Source organism: Gymnogyps californianus, chromosome 7 (genome assembly GCF_018139145.2).
Source record: "Gymnogyps californianus isolate 813 chromosome 7, ASM1813914v2, whole genome shotgun sequence".
Lineage (NCBI taxonomy): Eukaryota > Metazoa > Chordata > Aves > Accipitriformes > Cathartidae > Gymnogyps > Gymnogyps californianus.
This window is the reverse complement of record NC_059477.1, coordinates 33,546,726-33,561,174: the sequence shown is the minus strand read 5'-3', so window position 1 is coordinate 33,561,174 and position 14,449 is coordinate 33,546,726. Positions and strand designations below refer to the sequence as shown.

Below are 14,449 nucleotides of genomic sequence, written 5' to 3'. Positions count from 1 at the left end.
GACTTTGGGGCTGAGATTATCCATGTGAAGTTTCACCCCATGGCTGAAATGTCATACTGGAAATGTTTTACAAAGCTTTAAATGGCAGTGGGGAAAAATAAATAACAAGTCAGCCTCAGTCTTTGGTCACAGTTAGAACAAAACCAGGTGTGTTTTTGCATGTAAACATATCTCCTGATATATGTAATTGTGCAAACTAACCATTGCGTTTTTTTTAATGTATGATATCAAGAGGGCAGATACTCCTTCAGCTGTTAGATCCATCAGTTTCTGGTCTTTCTTCCCAGCTTTACAAACAGAAATGCCCCCTGGGGTCAGACCACTGGTCCACTTGCTCTTGGTGGCGACAGGAGTTGCTGTTTAGGGAGAGAGCGTGATCCTCGTCATTTTCGGCAGTCCTTTTCCCTCAACCTCCCCCAGCATCCACAGCTGCTGTATCCATGATGTTAGGGAGTACATTTATGGGCCTTGTGGTTTGAGAATTTATCTAATCCCTTTTTGGACCCACTAATACTGTCTGCCTTGCAGCCTCCTCCAAGTTCTAGAGGTTCACTACCCACTGCTTAAAGAAGTACTTTCTTATATGTGTTTTGTAACGATTTATCTTTGCAACACCCCCAGGAAGAAGAGCATATTCATCGTCATTTGACAGAAGGGGAAGATTAGGGGGTTTGTTTCCATAAGTACCTGTTAATAGTAGATGTCTCATGCATGAGTTTGTCTAATGTGAGGCGTTTGAGGCTTCATTTTTTCAGATGCCTGAACTGATTTCTATCCCAGATCAGCCATGCGCAATGATTAACATACAAATGAGGATCACTTGCGGTATTGTTTGATTTATTGACTGACCCATAATTAAATACCAATTCCATGGCAAAGCGGAGGTCAAACCTAGTTCTCCCTAGTCATGGTCAACTTCCTTTCCTTGGAGGTTTGTGTCTGGCTCATCATTTGTTATCTCGTGCACCAATATCAAAGGGGCCACAATAAAAGCTGGCATCATTCACTGATGTTCCAGACTTATCTGCTGAACAAAGAGTGGCATTTGCCTGATGCAGGGAAAACTGCAGTGGGAAATACAGTGTAGAACTGTGCAATTACAGCCTGTCTCTTAAGGCATATACAGAAATATATGGAATTAATATTGCTGAGTTACTCTCAGCATCTCAAAAAGTGTCTTATGGTTCCCAAATAATGAGGCATTCCCTAATGCATAATACTCAGTATTTCAAAATCTGACAACCCCCCCCCCCCATCCCCATCAAAATCAAAACAGCAGGAGAAAAAAAGTACTCTTATCCTTCCAAGCAGTGAGTGTCCAGACCCAACAGGTTGTTTCTGCCTCATATCCTTCTATATTAAGCAGGAAGCAATCACTGTGGGATTTGGTTAGGTCCACTGAAAGAAATGGACCACAGCAACGGCTGGAGCAAGCCAGGCCCCTCCGGGGCAGCCTCCTTTCCAGTGGTGGGTGATCCCACATCTTGCAGCCTGAAGCTGAGCTTCAGGCCCGCCTGAAGCACCGCTGGGCCGGCGGGAGCGACCCCTCTTCAGCAGCTGTTCATCAGCTGGTCCCCGCCCTGCCGTGCGTGCGATGAGTTCCCTCACTCTCACCCCTTTCCCCGCTCCGATGCGATGACTGCCCCCTCACCAGCGGTAACACCGGGGCCGGGTGGCCCTTGGGGAAGCCCGGCTGGCCGGGGGGGGGCGCCTGCCCGTTGCGTTCGAGAGCAGGGGGGTGCCCCGAGCTCGGCCTGGGGAGCTGCCCCTCGGCGCTGGCTGCCCCGGCGCTGGCGGCTGCCGCCGCGGCGCGCTCGCTGGGGGGCGCCACGGCGCGGCTTGCCCCGCCGGTGCTTCGCGGCGCGCTCGCTGGGGGGCGCCATGGCGCGGCGGGGCGGGGCGGGCCGCGGCGCGCTGGCGGCGGGGCCGGGCGGGGTGCCCCGGCGGCGCGGGGCGCGCCTCCCCGCCGGGCGGAGGCGGCTGCCGCGGCGGTGCGGGGACGGCGCACTCGGCAGGGGCGACCCCTCGGAGTCGGGGGGCTCCTGGCGCGCACCATGAATCCCGCGGCTGCCTCCCGCCCCGCCGCCCGGCGGTCGGGCGCCCTGCCGCGGCTGCTGCTCTCGTCCGCGGCACGGGCGCTGCTGTGGCTCGGTCCCGTCTACCTGGCGGGGTACCTGGGGCTGAGCGGCAGCTGGGTGCTGCTGGGGCTGGCGCTGTGGCTGTGCTGGGGACACAACCGGAGGTGGAAGCGCGACCGGCTGGCTGCCGCCTTCGCGCTGCTGGAGGACGAGCGGGAGGCGGTGTGCCGGGGCCTGGCCGCCCGGCACCTGCCGGCTTGGGTGAGTGAGGACCGGGGGGCAGAGGTGCGCTGCGCCCTCCGCTCTGCCGCGCATCCCCCCGCGGCAGCGGCGGGAGCCCCCGGGAGCGGGGACGCTGCGGGCTCCCGGCGGCGGCGGGCGTGCAGGCGGCTCTGGGCTGTGTGGCTGGGGAGCGCCCGGCGGTGCGGCGGGAGCAGTATAGAGAGCGCGGTATTCCGTAGTGAGCAGCCGAAGGGCAAAAGAAAAGAGGTGGCAGTGATGCCTTGGACTGAGCAGTAACGTCTCTGATTTTGAAGTGTTGCTCAGTAAAGTGAGTACTAAACTGGAAGTTGTTTTAGTCCAGGAAATTTGCATGTTGCTGTAAGCGTGCTTGTAAAATAGACTGCTGTATCCCCGGAGAAATCCCCTTTCAACTAAGGGCTGTGCTGTTGCATTGCAGGTATTTTGGTGTAGAGGATACTTATTTTAGACCTTCTCATCCAGAAGGTTTTCTCTCCTTCTCTTTAGTGTCATTTGAAAAAAAAAAATCTATAAACATAATATTCTCTGCTTGCTGAAAACCAAATATTTAACTTTAAAGAGCCATCTCTTGATGGTATGAAAAGCCAACCACTGTTTGTTCTTCACATTTGTTCCTAGCCACTCTGGGCTTTAAAGTGAAGAAACTTGAAAATCTAGCTGCACATTTTATTCTACGTCTTTGGTTATTTGTTGGGTAGCCTTGGTTGGCTAGTGGAAAAGGATGATGAGGGATTTTTTTTCTTCATCTTTTGCTTAGCATTTAAAAACATGTCAGGGACTGGTAGGGAAATGGTTTCTTTGTAAGAAAGAGAATATCAAAGAAAGAGCTCTATTTGTAAGGAGTGTTGCATGGAGACATTTATAGTCAGCAAACTGTTTTATATAGCCTACAGCACTTGGCTCTCCGTAATACTGTGGGAAATTAAAGTAGTTGGCACTTCTGAGAAGTGAGGCCAGGGTCTCCTAGCAGAGGTGGTGCAGCTCCCTGCACATGTTCCCTCCCGCTGGGCACAGAAGTCTGTCTCTGAATGAGGTTTCTGCTTGTTTTTATTGACACAGTGTTTAAAACAACTCAGAGCATTAATGAGTGTGGTGGTGTCAGCTCTTGCCCTGATGCTGTGAAAATAGTGTTGCGTTTTATCCTCAAGTGCCCTGAATCTTGGTAACAAGAAATTGAGTCTCTTAGTCATCGTTGAAAAATCAGAATCGCCCCCCAACACGCACAAACACGATCTCAAAAGTTCTTAGGTTTTGTGGTTGAAAGTGTCAGGCTTCATTAGTGCATGGGCAGGCGGTCGATGGAAGGGATTATTGATTGCCCTGTACTCGGCATTCACAAGGCTGCACCGAGAACGCTGTGTCCCCCAAGCACAGGAAAGGTTTTGACAAACGGGGAGACTCCAGCAGAGCCCACTGAGATGGTCAGGGGCTGGAGCACCTGGTGTGTGAGGAGAGGCTGATGGAGCTGGGGCTGTTCAGCCTCCTTCAGGAGATCCTTAGGGGGACCCCAGTGCTGTCTCCCACTGCTGAGCACGTGCTCTCAGAGAAGGAGTCAGACTCTCTTCAGAGGCCTCACTCCTGACTTGTGAATTCTTGGAGCTGGCTGCTGGAAGGCAGGATGTAGGACCTAAGGATAAAGGGGCTGCACCGTGTGCTTTTACTTTTAGCTTTTATCCATATCGCCACTTCTCCTCCTTTCCTCTTCTATGTTGGTAACTTTTCTTCTTCATCAGCTGGTGTTTGCTTTCACACTACACTTGTACCTGATTTTTTTTAACTTCTCAGTTTTAACTTTCTTTCTGTCCCCTTCCTCGATTTGATCTTCTACTTCTCCCCTGTGGCAGTCTTGGAGGCTGATTCTCACCTGCTGTCTATTCAGTTTATTCTCTGTGGTGGTGTCTTTTTTTGTCTTTCATTTTTGCCTTTTGGTGTTCATGAGCCTTCAATTGAAACAGCTCTAAAAATGTCCCTTGTGTTCTTCTCTCCTGACATGCAGAGGTGGAAGTAGGAATACAATTCAGGCTAGGGGGAGCATGGGTTGGATTTGCGGTGTTGTAATCCTAGGAAAGGTTCTGGAGGTGTGAAGCAATGGCAGTGTCTTAGGGGATTGGTAAATAGTTGTCTCCTTGTGTGCCCTGTAGTAAAATGAGGAGGATCCGTCCAGTGAAGAGTTAAGACCAATCATTGATTGCACTAGTTGGTTAAAAACCATCCTCCCTGAGAGCAGCGCGGTGGCTCCTTCAAATGTGACTCAGGTTCTGCTTAGTCCTGGTATCAGTTGTTAGGAGACGCATTCATATTGCAGCCTTTCCTTCAGGCGGGATGCTGGGAGGGTTTCCCTCATGTACTCAACCATCTGTTTCAGGGAATTTGCAGGGTTATTTTGCAGCACCGGTTTCTTGGCTGAAACCAGCCAGTGAGTTTGGAATAGAGGCATTCCTGTGCTAGACAGCTTACGTGGGCAGGCTGTGCTTCCTTAGGAAACCAGGCTGGAAATCTGCTCATGTTGAGCAGAGTCAGATCTGTGTCTTGGAGAGGTGAGACTTTCTGACTTCAGCCTGTGCAGCCTTTAGCGTGACTTTTGTAAAACCAGTCAGTGCCCGGAGCAGAGGTAGCCGGGCTTCTGGCTTCGTTCTGGCTCCTGGGAGTGGTGGTGACTTCTCCATGTTGCTTTTGCAGCTGTTAGCAGGTTGCAGGTGACAACATCCAAGTATGCTGGGTTTCTTCCTGATGTTAAACTCCTTTTACCAGGAGAAACTGATATTACTAGGTACAGAACAGTCCTTTTAAAATTTTGCCTGTTAATTCCTTGCTCATGCAAAAGGCTTGTTTAGACTTTTTTTTTTTTTGCCCCTGCACAGGGAGCTAAAAATACCTATACCTTAAAAAAAAAACACCAAAAAAACCCAGCAAAACCCCAAACAAACAAAAAAAACCTGATGGATAGATTCCTGTGTTGTATTTGAACAGAATGGCACTGTTGTGTCAGACGTGGTTTTTGCTATTGCTATGATCGTTGGTGTGGCCTGCTCCAGGGCAAGGTGGAGCCATGCAGAAACGTATACATTTTCTTTACTTGCTAGTAATTGGCCCTTACCTAGTGTTTTTGATCTTCAAAGCTCTTTTCAAATGCTGAGTAATTTTTGCAGCATTCCTAAAATATTGGCAAGAAGTATGCCTGCTTTTGTAGATGGGGAAAACTGATTTTGATAGTGTGACTTGCCCAAGGCTACAGGATTAAGTCTTGTTCTGGGATAGAGTTAACTTTGGCAGCTCTTAGTGGCTGGTTCTGGGCTTAGTAGGAAGTGTTTTGGGCTTCTCTTACCTGTGCTGTACGGATGACAAACTCTAGGACAAGACCTTGCTGCCAGGGCTCTTACCAGTAACAAGGGTCAGAAGTGAGTCTGAAGTCCAGAGCACATGGTTAAAAAGTATGGAACTGCAGATGATTTCTTTCCAAAACATTAGGACAAGGTAAGTTCTTGGAGTAAGCTGTTGGGTCAAGAACAGAGCTTGGTGGTGTCACTGGGCTGAGCTAGAGCAGAACTCATCTTCTGCTAGCAGGATATGCACGTTATGGGAATACCCTGTGGGTAGGAAAGGCTTTGCTCAGAGCTTATGTCTTACAAGACAGCGGATAATCTAGATGCAACACTCGGATACCAAGCTCTGCTGCTTCTGCAGAACTGCTTATTGAATTTGTACCATTGAGTGCAGCTGACCTTTGGTATTGGGAACCCACTGAAATTTGGTGGCTGTTCATAATAGGCAGAAAGCTGTTTTTCACCAGAGACACGTAGTCAGCCAATTTCTGTGGTGTCTGCCTCTGTGAGAGCCCTGTTGTGTTAGCCAAGGAGCTCCTGGTGGTCTATGGTACCTTTGAGCTACAGCAGTGCCATTTCTTCCGTCTGTCAAGGGAAACTGAGGTACAGAGTGCCTGGGTAGGAGCTGTGTTGCAGACACATGAATGAGGGGGTGTCAAGCAGGATGGAAATGTACCACAAATGGCTGCTAATCCTATCACAGCAATCTGAGGTGTGACACAGTGATATGTAATTCATTGCGGTTGCTTTTGGAGTTTGCCCTGGGCTGTCTGGTTTGGGTGTCTGTGGCTCAAATAGAGAATTCAATTTTGCTTTTTCGTAAGGTGGGTCTAGCTGCTGCCGCCTCCTCACGGTTTTTGCCTGTTTCCTGATGCTCCTGTGTGCTGTTCCAGCTCTCTTCAGCCACCAGCTTCCTTCTTGGTCACCTCTTGCAGTTGCATCTCTAGCAGCTTTGGCTCTAGTGAATAATCCCAGCCAACTTTAATGGTTTATATTATGCTACATTTCTCCCCTTAACGTTGGTGGATCTCGCACGTGGGCTGTGACATTCTCATTGGGATGTGGTGGCCTAACTGTTGCCCTGAGTCCTGGTCTGTCCTTCCTTTTGCGTCACATCCCTCTCCTCGCTATAAGGTCTTCTGAAGGACAGCTCACCGTGCTACTTCCATCCCTGCTCTACCCTGCCTGTGACTGATCCGGAGCTGTGGCACAAATGATGCGGGACACTGGCACTTGGCAGTTGCATTGGAGCTGGGGACCAGCTGCCTTCAGGCTGCCCAGGATTTATGTGCCCTGGCAGAGGACCTGTTGGTGAAAGATGAAAGGCTGGCGGTGAAGTGGAGGTCCCCTGATTCACATAATCTGCCTTACTGTGAAATGTCAGCAGCGGTTTATCAGTATTGATAGTCCCTTCTGGTGCTGTATTCTCACTTTATCATGCAAATAGAGCTGGGTAGGCTGACATTTCAGTGAACTTGTGTCGTCTTATTTAATGGAAAAGTTGCTATTTAGAGCGTCAAAAGAAATTGCTTATAAAGAATATGGTAATATCACGTTGGTTTTTTTAATGTAATAATTGGAGACAATTTGAAGCATTATTTGAGCAAGGGAAATGGGCTCTGAAATCATACATGAAGCTGGAATAAAAGGCAAGCTGCTGTCCATTCCATCCAAACATCTCTGAGCACCTCTCTGAAAGCTGCTGAATTAAACAGCAAGCCTTTGACTGAAGACTGTAATTCACAGCTCTTATATAAGGAGGTAATGTATTGTCCTACCCAATTACTATTATCAGGCTAGATGGTAGTCGAAGGAGTCCCTTTGTATTCGGGTGCTCTTGTAGAGCTGAGCAGGGCCGGAATGTCCATTCTGAGAAGCTGCTGCACCATCCTTCCCTTCTGCAATAACCTGCTACCAGCTTGTAGCACTGGCTGAAAATACCACATCCATAAGACTTTAATGTGTGATTGTAGTAAGGTGATTGTGTCTCTTCACTCAGCTGCTTCTTGATGAGGTCTGAGAGATCAGTTAGTTACTTGAGAGTGGCCTCATATCTGAGTGTCCTGATGGTGATTAAACAAGTCATCACTTCAGGGAACTGGAGGGATTTTGTAATGGACACACGCACTTCTTGTTGGCATTTGATGTGTCCAACTTGAAAACATGATGCATGAGTGACTACTTCATTTTAATTTGTCTTTAGCATCTTAAAAAACTCTGAGAGGTGAAAATATTGGACTGTTACACATGATAGTGTATGCTAATAGACTTGAACTCTTACAGTGCTGCTTTTCCCTGAAGCCATTGACACTATGTTAATATTAGTGGAGAAATGCTGCCGCAACAAATAAATTGAGTTTCCCAAGCAGGTTCTTGTTTCCAAAGTGCGGTGTCCTGGTTGAGGTGAGCCAGTACAGGAAACAGGTCCTGCACAGCTCATGATCTTGAAGGGAAGCAGGTTCTCGTGGCTTCCCAAGGCATGACCAAGACAAGGATGAGAAATCTAATGCTGCTTTACATCATGAACAGGATATGACACTTGCTTTAATCATATAAATGTGCCCAGAGGCATACTGGTACATCAGCGCATGTGTGTTCTTTTGCCTTTTACTATTTTTTACTGTTTTATTTGCCTCTTACAATTTTTCAAGGAGATAGTAAATTCTAAAGGATGTATGTATGAGGGCAGAGGGACCTCAAGATACTCTAAAACTTGTTCCATGCTCTGTGGTATCTTTTGCATGTGTTGCAGTATGCCGAAACAGATGGCATGTGGCACTTACTTTATTTTTCTTTGCATCCAGGTTCACTTCCCTGATGTTGAACGAGTGGAGTGGCTGAACAAGGTGAGGAGCTCTGAACTCCAGTTTGTGAGGCCATCTGCTCTAAGCTGCATCACAGCACAAATTCTGCGGGCCAAGTCTGAGAAAGTTATCAAGTCACTACAATACGGCTCAATCATATCAGCGTCTGTACTTAAGTCTTGGAGCCACTTAAGTATAGAGTTGCCACTGAGGTTTTGGTGAGAGCCAAATCTGTGCCTGGTTGATACAGGTTTGATGAATTTGACCACAACACTTCATTTTAAGATTAAAAAAACCAAACGAGTGTGTGTAGAGAGAGAGATATGTATATATATGTATGTATAAATGTGTGTGTATGTATTATTATTATTTTAGCAAAAGTAGTGGCATCTCCTCCGACCAGAGAGGTTCCCAGAGAGCTCTGAGGCAGGTGCTCCCATCAGCAGGTGGAGTCAAACTCTCACTGGAACTGGACTCTGTGGAATTCAAAGCAAAACAGCTGAACTTGCAAATTAGCATCCAGTAACTATCCTGTTTTTCTTTTTAGCAAACTTTCTTTTTGATGTAAAAGCTCATCTCACTTCTTTCTAAATAAACCTAACTCCAGGGAGCTTTGTGACACTTTGGAGTAATTAGGAGTTATTGTGCTTTAGAGACTTTAACCCTGGGCTTTGCTGGCTCAGCCCCTGTGGTTAGAAGCAGTCAATAGACTCTATGGTGCTGAAAACTCACCCTTCAGTTCCTAAAACAAATTCCTTTTCTGAGGAACTGAGATGAATCCTTCCATAAGCATGCCTTAAGAGCACAAATGTGACTTGGTATTTTAAAAGGACAGACATTAATAGCCCGATGTTCTCTAATGTGTGTGTCTGATTCTCAACAAAAGGTATCTTATACAAAGAATCTTCAGTGTGTTTCTGCTTTTGCTGTTCTTCAGGTCCTTGTACAGGCTTGGCCATACTTTGGGACAATAATGGAAAAAACATTTAAAGAAGTTCTTGAACCAAAAATCAGAGCAAAGAATGTACATCTGAAAACATGCACCTTTACCAAGATCCACTTCGGCGAGAAGGTAGCGTGAATCCTTTGCAACACTTGCAGTTCAGTCTTTTCTGAAAAGTTCAGATGCGAGGGGAGTCTGATGTTCAGCTCTTTAATAGCTCTGCATGTTTAACAAAATGGTATCGGAACAACACTGCTGGCTCCTTTGTTCCCTCCTCATGTTGACTTCAGCGTCTTCACCATGAACGAAAGATCATATAGGAGACACACACATCCTTCCCACCGGCTGTCAGTATCATGGGACTGGAGATAGAAAAAGGGGCACATATCCACATTTCTTTCTGTTATACCCTTGTGAGAGGAGTTTTCAGTGCTTCCTAAGGCTTGCAGCATGGGTTACTTGCAACCAGCCCTGTATTTGAGGACTGCTAAGGCTGTTCACACTACCTCTTTAAGCGAAAAACTTGTGTGGTTTACTCATACGTTACATGCAGTTCTGCAAAGTCTTTAATGAATGCTTCTGTACTCAGATTGATTGATGTGAGTAGGACTTTTCACTTGAGTTTAACTTGAGAGATATTAACTATGTCGTATCTTGTTTGTCTTTGTTTCAGTGCCCTAGAATCAACGGAATAAAAGCCTACACCAAAGAAATCGGTAGAAGACAAGTTACCCTAGACCTGCAGATATGGTAACATTGCATCATTGATTACGTAGATGGTTCTTAACTTAGTGCTCATTTGACACCTAAGTGTGAGCTGTCATGCTGGACTGGACATGTGGTCCACTAAGATCAGCATGAATGGAGAGGTCCTTATCTGATATCAGCCTAGAATGATATGAGATAATCTGTCCCCCAGCTGCATGTCCTCAGTACTTACAGAAGTGAGATGTCCTGCATCAGCCTTTAAGTCAGCAAGCAGTGTCACCTGCACAGGTCTAGGTGTTACCTACTCTGGCCCATCACTGCTGCCCATCACTGCTGCCATGGGTATAAGAATGCGTCCCTTGGCTTTGCCATTCACGGCAGTAAGAACTCAAGTTTTGGAACTGTATTTCCTGTTCTGACAGCTCTGACAGCTCTCAGGCATGGAGCGCTTGGTCTGTCTTGCCCCACTATGGTTCGTCTTCAGTCCAACCTCTCCAGTTCTTCCAGAACTACTTGTGCTATTTATTTTTTAATTCCTTCCCCTGGATTAATCCTCTTGTTTTACTCACCATTTGTTCCATATGCCACCCAACACATTTGCTTTTTTTCATTACAGCTGTTCTCTGAGCAGAAAACTGCCTCTAGCTCTATTAACAACAACAAAATTAGATAAAACATTTGATACCTCCCAGGCTGTTTTGAATGAGCTTGTGTGTTTTGTTAACATCAGAGCCACTGTAGAGCTAAACTCTATCCTGGTTTAGCCTGGAGAATGGAATTACTGGGGGAATTACCACTTGCATGCTGCTGTAGCTCTGTAAGTTTAGTGGGCGATGGAGCTGCCTAATTTAAATGGCTTTTCTTCGTGGTAGTGCCAGGAAAAAGCAGTTTGAAATTACGGAGTGTCCTGGCAGCAGCATAGAGCTGCTCAGAACTGTGCCTGCTGCTTAATGTGGCAATGGCAGGGCAGCCTCCCCAGCCCTGGCAGAGCACCATTGCTCCCTGCAAAATGACATACTTGATTTTCAGCCAGAACGTGTTGTGCTTCACTGCTGTCAGTGAAGTGCTCTTTGTAATAGCCAGACCAGTTCTAGGACCTTTGGCAAATCATTTGTGCTTTCCATGTTGAGATCGAGGGATTTGATGCCTTTAAGGCTCTGCAGGAGGTTGCTGCTGTTCTCCGTTAAACTACTTCTCCAGGCTGCTTCTCCCACATACTCATTTTCACTGTCTTTTAACAATCCTCTGCAGAGGGATTCCCCCGCCTCCTCATTCCTGTCCTTCTGGCAGACCCATGAGCATCTCCAAACTGGCCAAACACTTCTGTTCCTCACCCTGACAATAACTTAACCTGAACTGTCATCTGATAACCCAAGTATTTTCTGTATTCACACAGGAGTGCTCAGACTACCTTGTCTCTCTGATGGGGGTCTCTTCTCCTGGGCTGTGTTAAGGACCCAGCTTCTCTTGTGTTAATACATTAGCATCAGTTTCTGCAATAAGCTGGGTGTTGCGCGTTGTATAGTGTCTGCAGGAGGTAGTGTATTACTTCCAGGAATGGGGAGAAGCAAATCTGTGAGCAGTGGTGTTATTTACCTGCCTTTTTCTGGGTTGCCAAAGGAACATAGTTTTTTTTTCCTTTTCTTTAATCAAAGAAATGAGCGATCTCCACTTTTCTGGAGTGAGGCAAACCCCCATTACAAAATAGCCTCTCTTAGCTACATGAATAGCAGTGAGTGTCTGCACTAGTGCAGCTGGTGTTGGGAGAAGAGCTGCTTAGAGGAGATGGACTTGAGCTGCCCCAATGTGAGGCTGCTGCCCTTTGCACTACCTCTCGGTCACTGCATGCTGGTGAGGTTTAACTGGCTGGATCTGTCCACAGAGCTGCGTGCCGGCATCACTGCTCTGGAGAAGACAGTGATGTGCTGTGGGTGCCAGTGTGGTGCACTTTGCAATGCCAAGACCACAGTGCCTGACTTCCCTCTCTTGGGTTAGGTTTTAGAGCAGCATAGCTGTGTTGCAGTGGACATTAAAGGATTAACGTGTCTGCGTGTTATAAACATGACTCCTTTGCCTTGGTGCTTGCTAGCTGTAATTTTGTGGGAGTTCCCTCGCTGGTGAACCCACGTGAGCGTGGCCTGTTGGCTGGCTCACCACTGCATGCAGCACTGACCAGGGCGGCTGCAGCAGGGAAGGCCGAGCAGCTGCTTCTTGCAGGGTGCTGTTATCCTGGTGGACAGCAATCCTGCCTTGGCAGCAGCTCTGCCCCGCTCCAGTGCTGAGTTACCCTCTGTGTTAGGCAGTGTCTTGCATCCAGAAATCTCAGCATGCTCTGTAAATGCTTCTTGCTTTCAGTCTCACAGCAGTACAGGAGGAGGGATTTTTTCCTCCAGTTTTATCAAGGAGGCAACTAGTCTCTGAAGCCCAGAGTCTTTGACTTGGCCAGGGAAAAACACAGGAAAAGAGCAGGAGTAGAAAAAACCTTTCCCTCTTAGCCTTCCTTTGTGGTCTGTATGGAATCATTTGTGTAGTTTTAACAGCCACCCATAGACCTATGGTCCATCAAGTGTTTTGTTTAATCTGTGCCCCTGATCTCCATAACATGATGTGGCGCTGAATGCTGTGGTTCAGGTCTGTGCCGTGTGAAGAAGAGCTTCCTTTCCTCTGTTAAATTTGTGATGTGATATCACAGATTGCATCCTTTGCTTGGGAACTGTGAAAAATAGCACTTGGAGGTCCCTTACTTGTATGGGCAGTAGCTGTCAGCAGAGCCAGTGATGCAGTAGGTCTGGTATTGCATGGAGTTACCAAAAGGAACTTGAGAAGCTGCTTTAATTAAATCTGTTAACAACAGCTTACATGTCTGTAGCATCAGAGCATTGGGAATGGTTATGTAGAGCATTGTCTCATTACAGTCTTGACTGTCCCCTGTCAAAGGACTATACTTGAGTTTTTGGCAGGAAAACCAAGGCTCAGAGGTGATTACTTGTGAGGCACAGAGACCTTTTGGCAAAGGCAAGGAAGGAGGCTTGAAGTCTTCTTTCAAAATCTTTTGCTCGATCCCTGAGATGATGCACCCAGTCGGTGTAAATTAAGTTGTGTAAATTTTGTCACAGCTTATAGGACTGAACAGAAATGTTGAGATAATCACTGCTTACCCTCAGGTCTTCTGTACAGGCAAAGTTTGTCATTTATCTGTCTGAAGGTCCTGGTGTCTGTATTCTGTTCATGTGTCTGCTTTCCAGTGCAAATATACCTGATCTACAGCTTTCACATGGCACATAAGAAAGTATCGGGGTTCTTGCAGTGGCTAAATGAAATGAGATCCCCGCCAGACTGGGATTTGAAATCCCCAAATCTGAAATATGAGATTCCAGCTGGAAATAAACTGGCAATACTCTGGGATCTCCAAACAATTTGTCCTAGATGTAAATCATGAATCTGTCCCCTGAGCATAGGGAGCTGACAGTTGCATTCTCCAAGTGAATTAATGTCAAAGCATTCCAGAAATGTTCTCCAAAACTGCATTTTTCAAAATGGGAACTTTTCAAGTGCAACCACTTGACCTCCTGCAGCTGCTTTTCTTCCCACTAATTCTGCAATTGCCTGAGCTGCTGTGTAGCCATGTCATCATTGGCTATAATCATCAGAGTTTCAAAGTATTTGAAGGCACGATTACCTCCCAGAAGAATATCTTGCAATCCAGTTGCTTCCTGTTTCATTAATCTGATTTAGTACTCATAATCACTTTTAATTGGAAATGTTTTGAATTTTCATTTCCGTGCTCTTTTGTGGCATTTACAGTACATGAGATGTCATAGAAGAATAGTGTTATAATTAATATGTATATAAAAAAGAAATACGTATGCATTGCAATTTACTCTTAAAAGAGAATCTCTGGACTTCCTAACTGGGAAGTTTTCAAATCTGGAAAGACAGTCTCTGTCATCTAGTGCAGAATTGGAGAAAGTAGTTAAAAGTAGTGTGCAACAATACTTTGAGCTTTGGTGGAGTTTGGGTTAACTAAGTTTATAGGATCTTACAAGAAACTAAAAGCATTTTGGAAACTTGTCGGTCTTGAGCATAAAAGGCACGCTTGCCCTCAGGAGCCTGATTTGATAGGCAAAGGGGAAAGGCAGAGGTGGTCTGGTTTTTCTTATACCCTCTGGTACTTCATCACGTTTTCTTGTCTCTCTTATTTGTCTAATACCGCTTGCTCGTTTACCCAAGTTCAAAATCAGGCAGGCTAAGCGGTAGTCTGCTTTACAAAGCACTTGAGAAGGCTGGACCAAAGGGGGCTTTTAGCATGTGGGCCGATGAGAAGATGGGGCC

At 46.7% G+C, this 14,449-nt stretch overlaps 1 protein-coding gene across 1 annotated transcript in view; it reads left to right on the top strand.

Moving 5' to 3' along the window:
• The first annotated feature begins 2,054 nt into the window (after nt 1-2,054).
• The window catches only part of ESYT3 (extended synaptotagmin 3), a 35,044-nt gene continuing 22,649 nt past the window's right edge, over nt 2,055-14,449 (top strand). Inside the window, exons 1-4 of the mRNA XM_050899936.1 lie at nt 2,055-2,339; nt 8,467-8,508; nt 9,404-9,538; nt 10,083-10,159. Coding sequence (XP_050755893.1) covers nt 2,055-2,339; nt 8,467-8,508; nt 9,404-9,538; nt 10,083-10,159 — 539 coding nt within the window. The remainder of the gene's footprint in view (nt 2,340-8,466; nt 8,509-9,403; nt 9,539-10,082; nt 10,160-14,449) is intronic.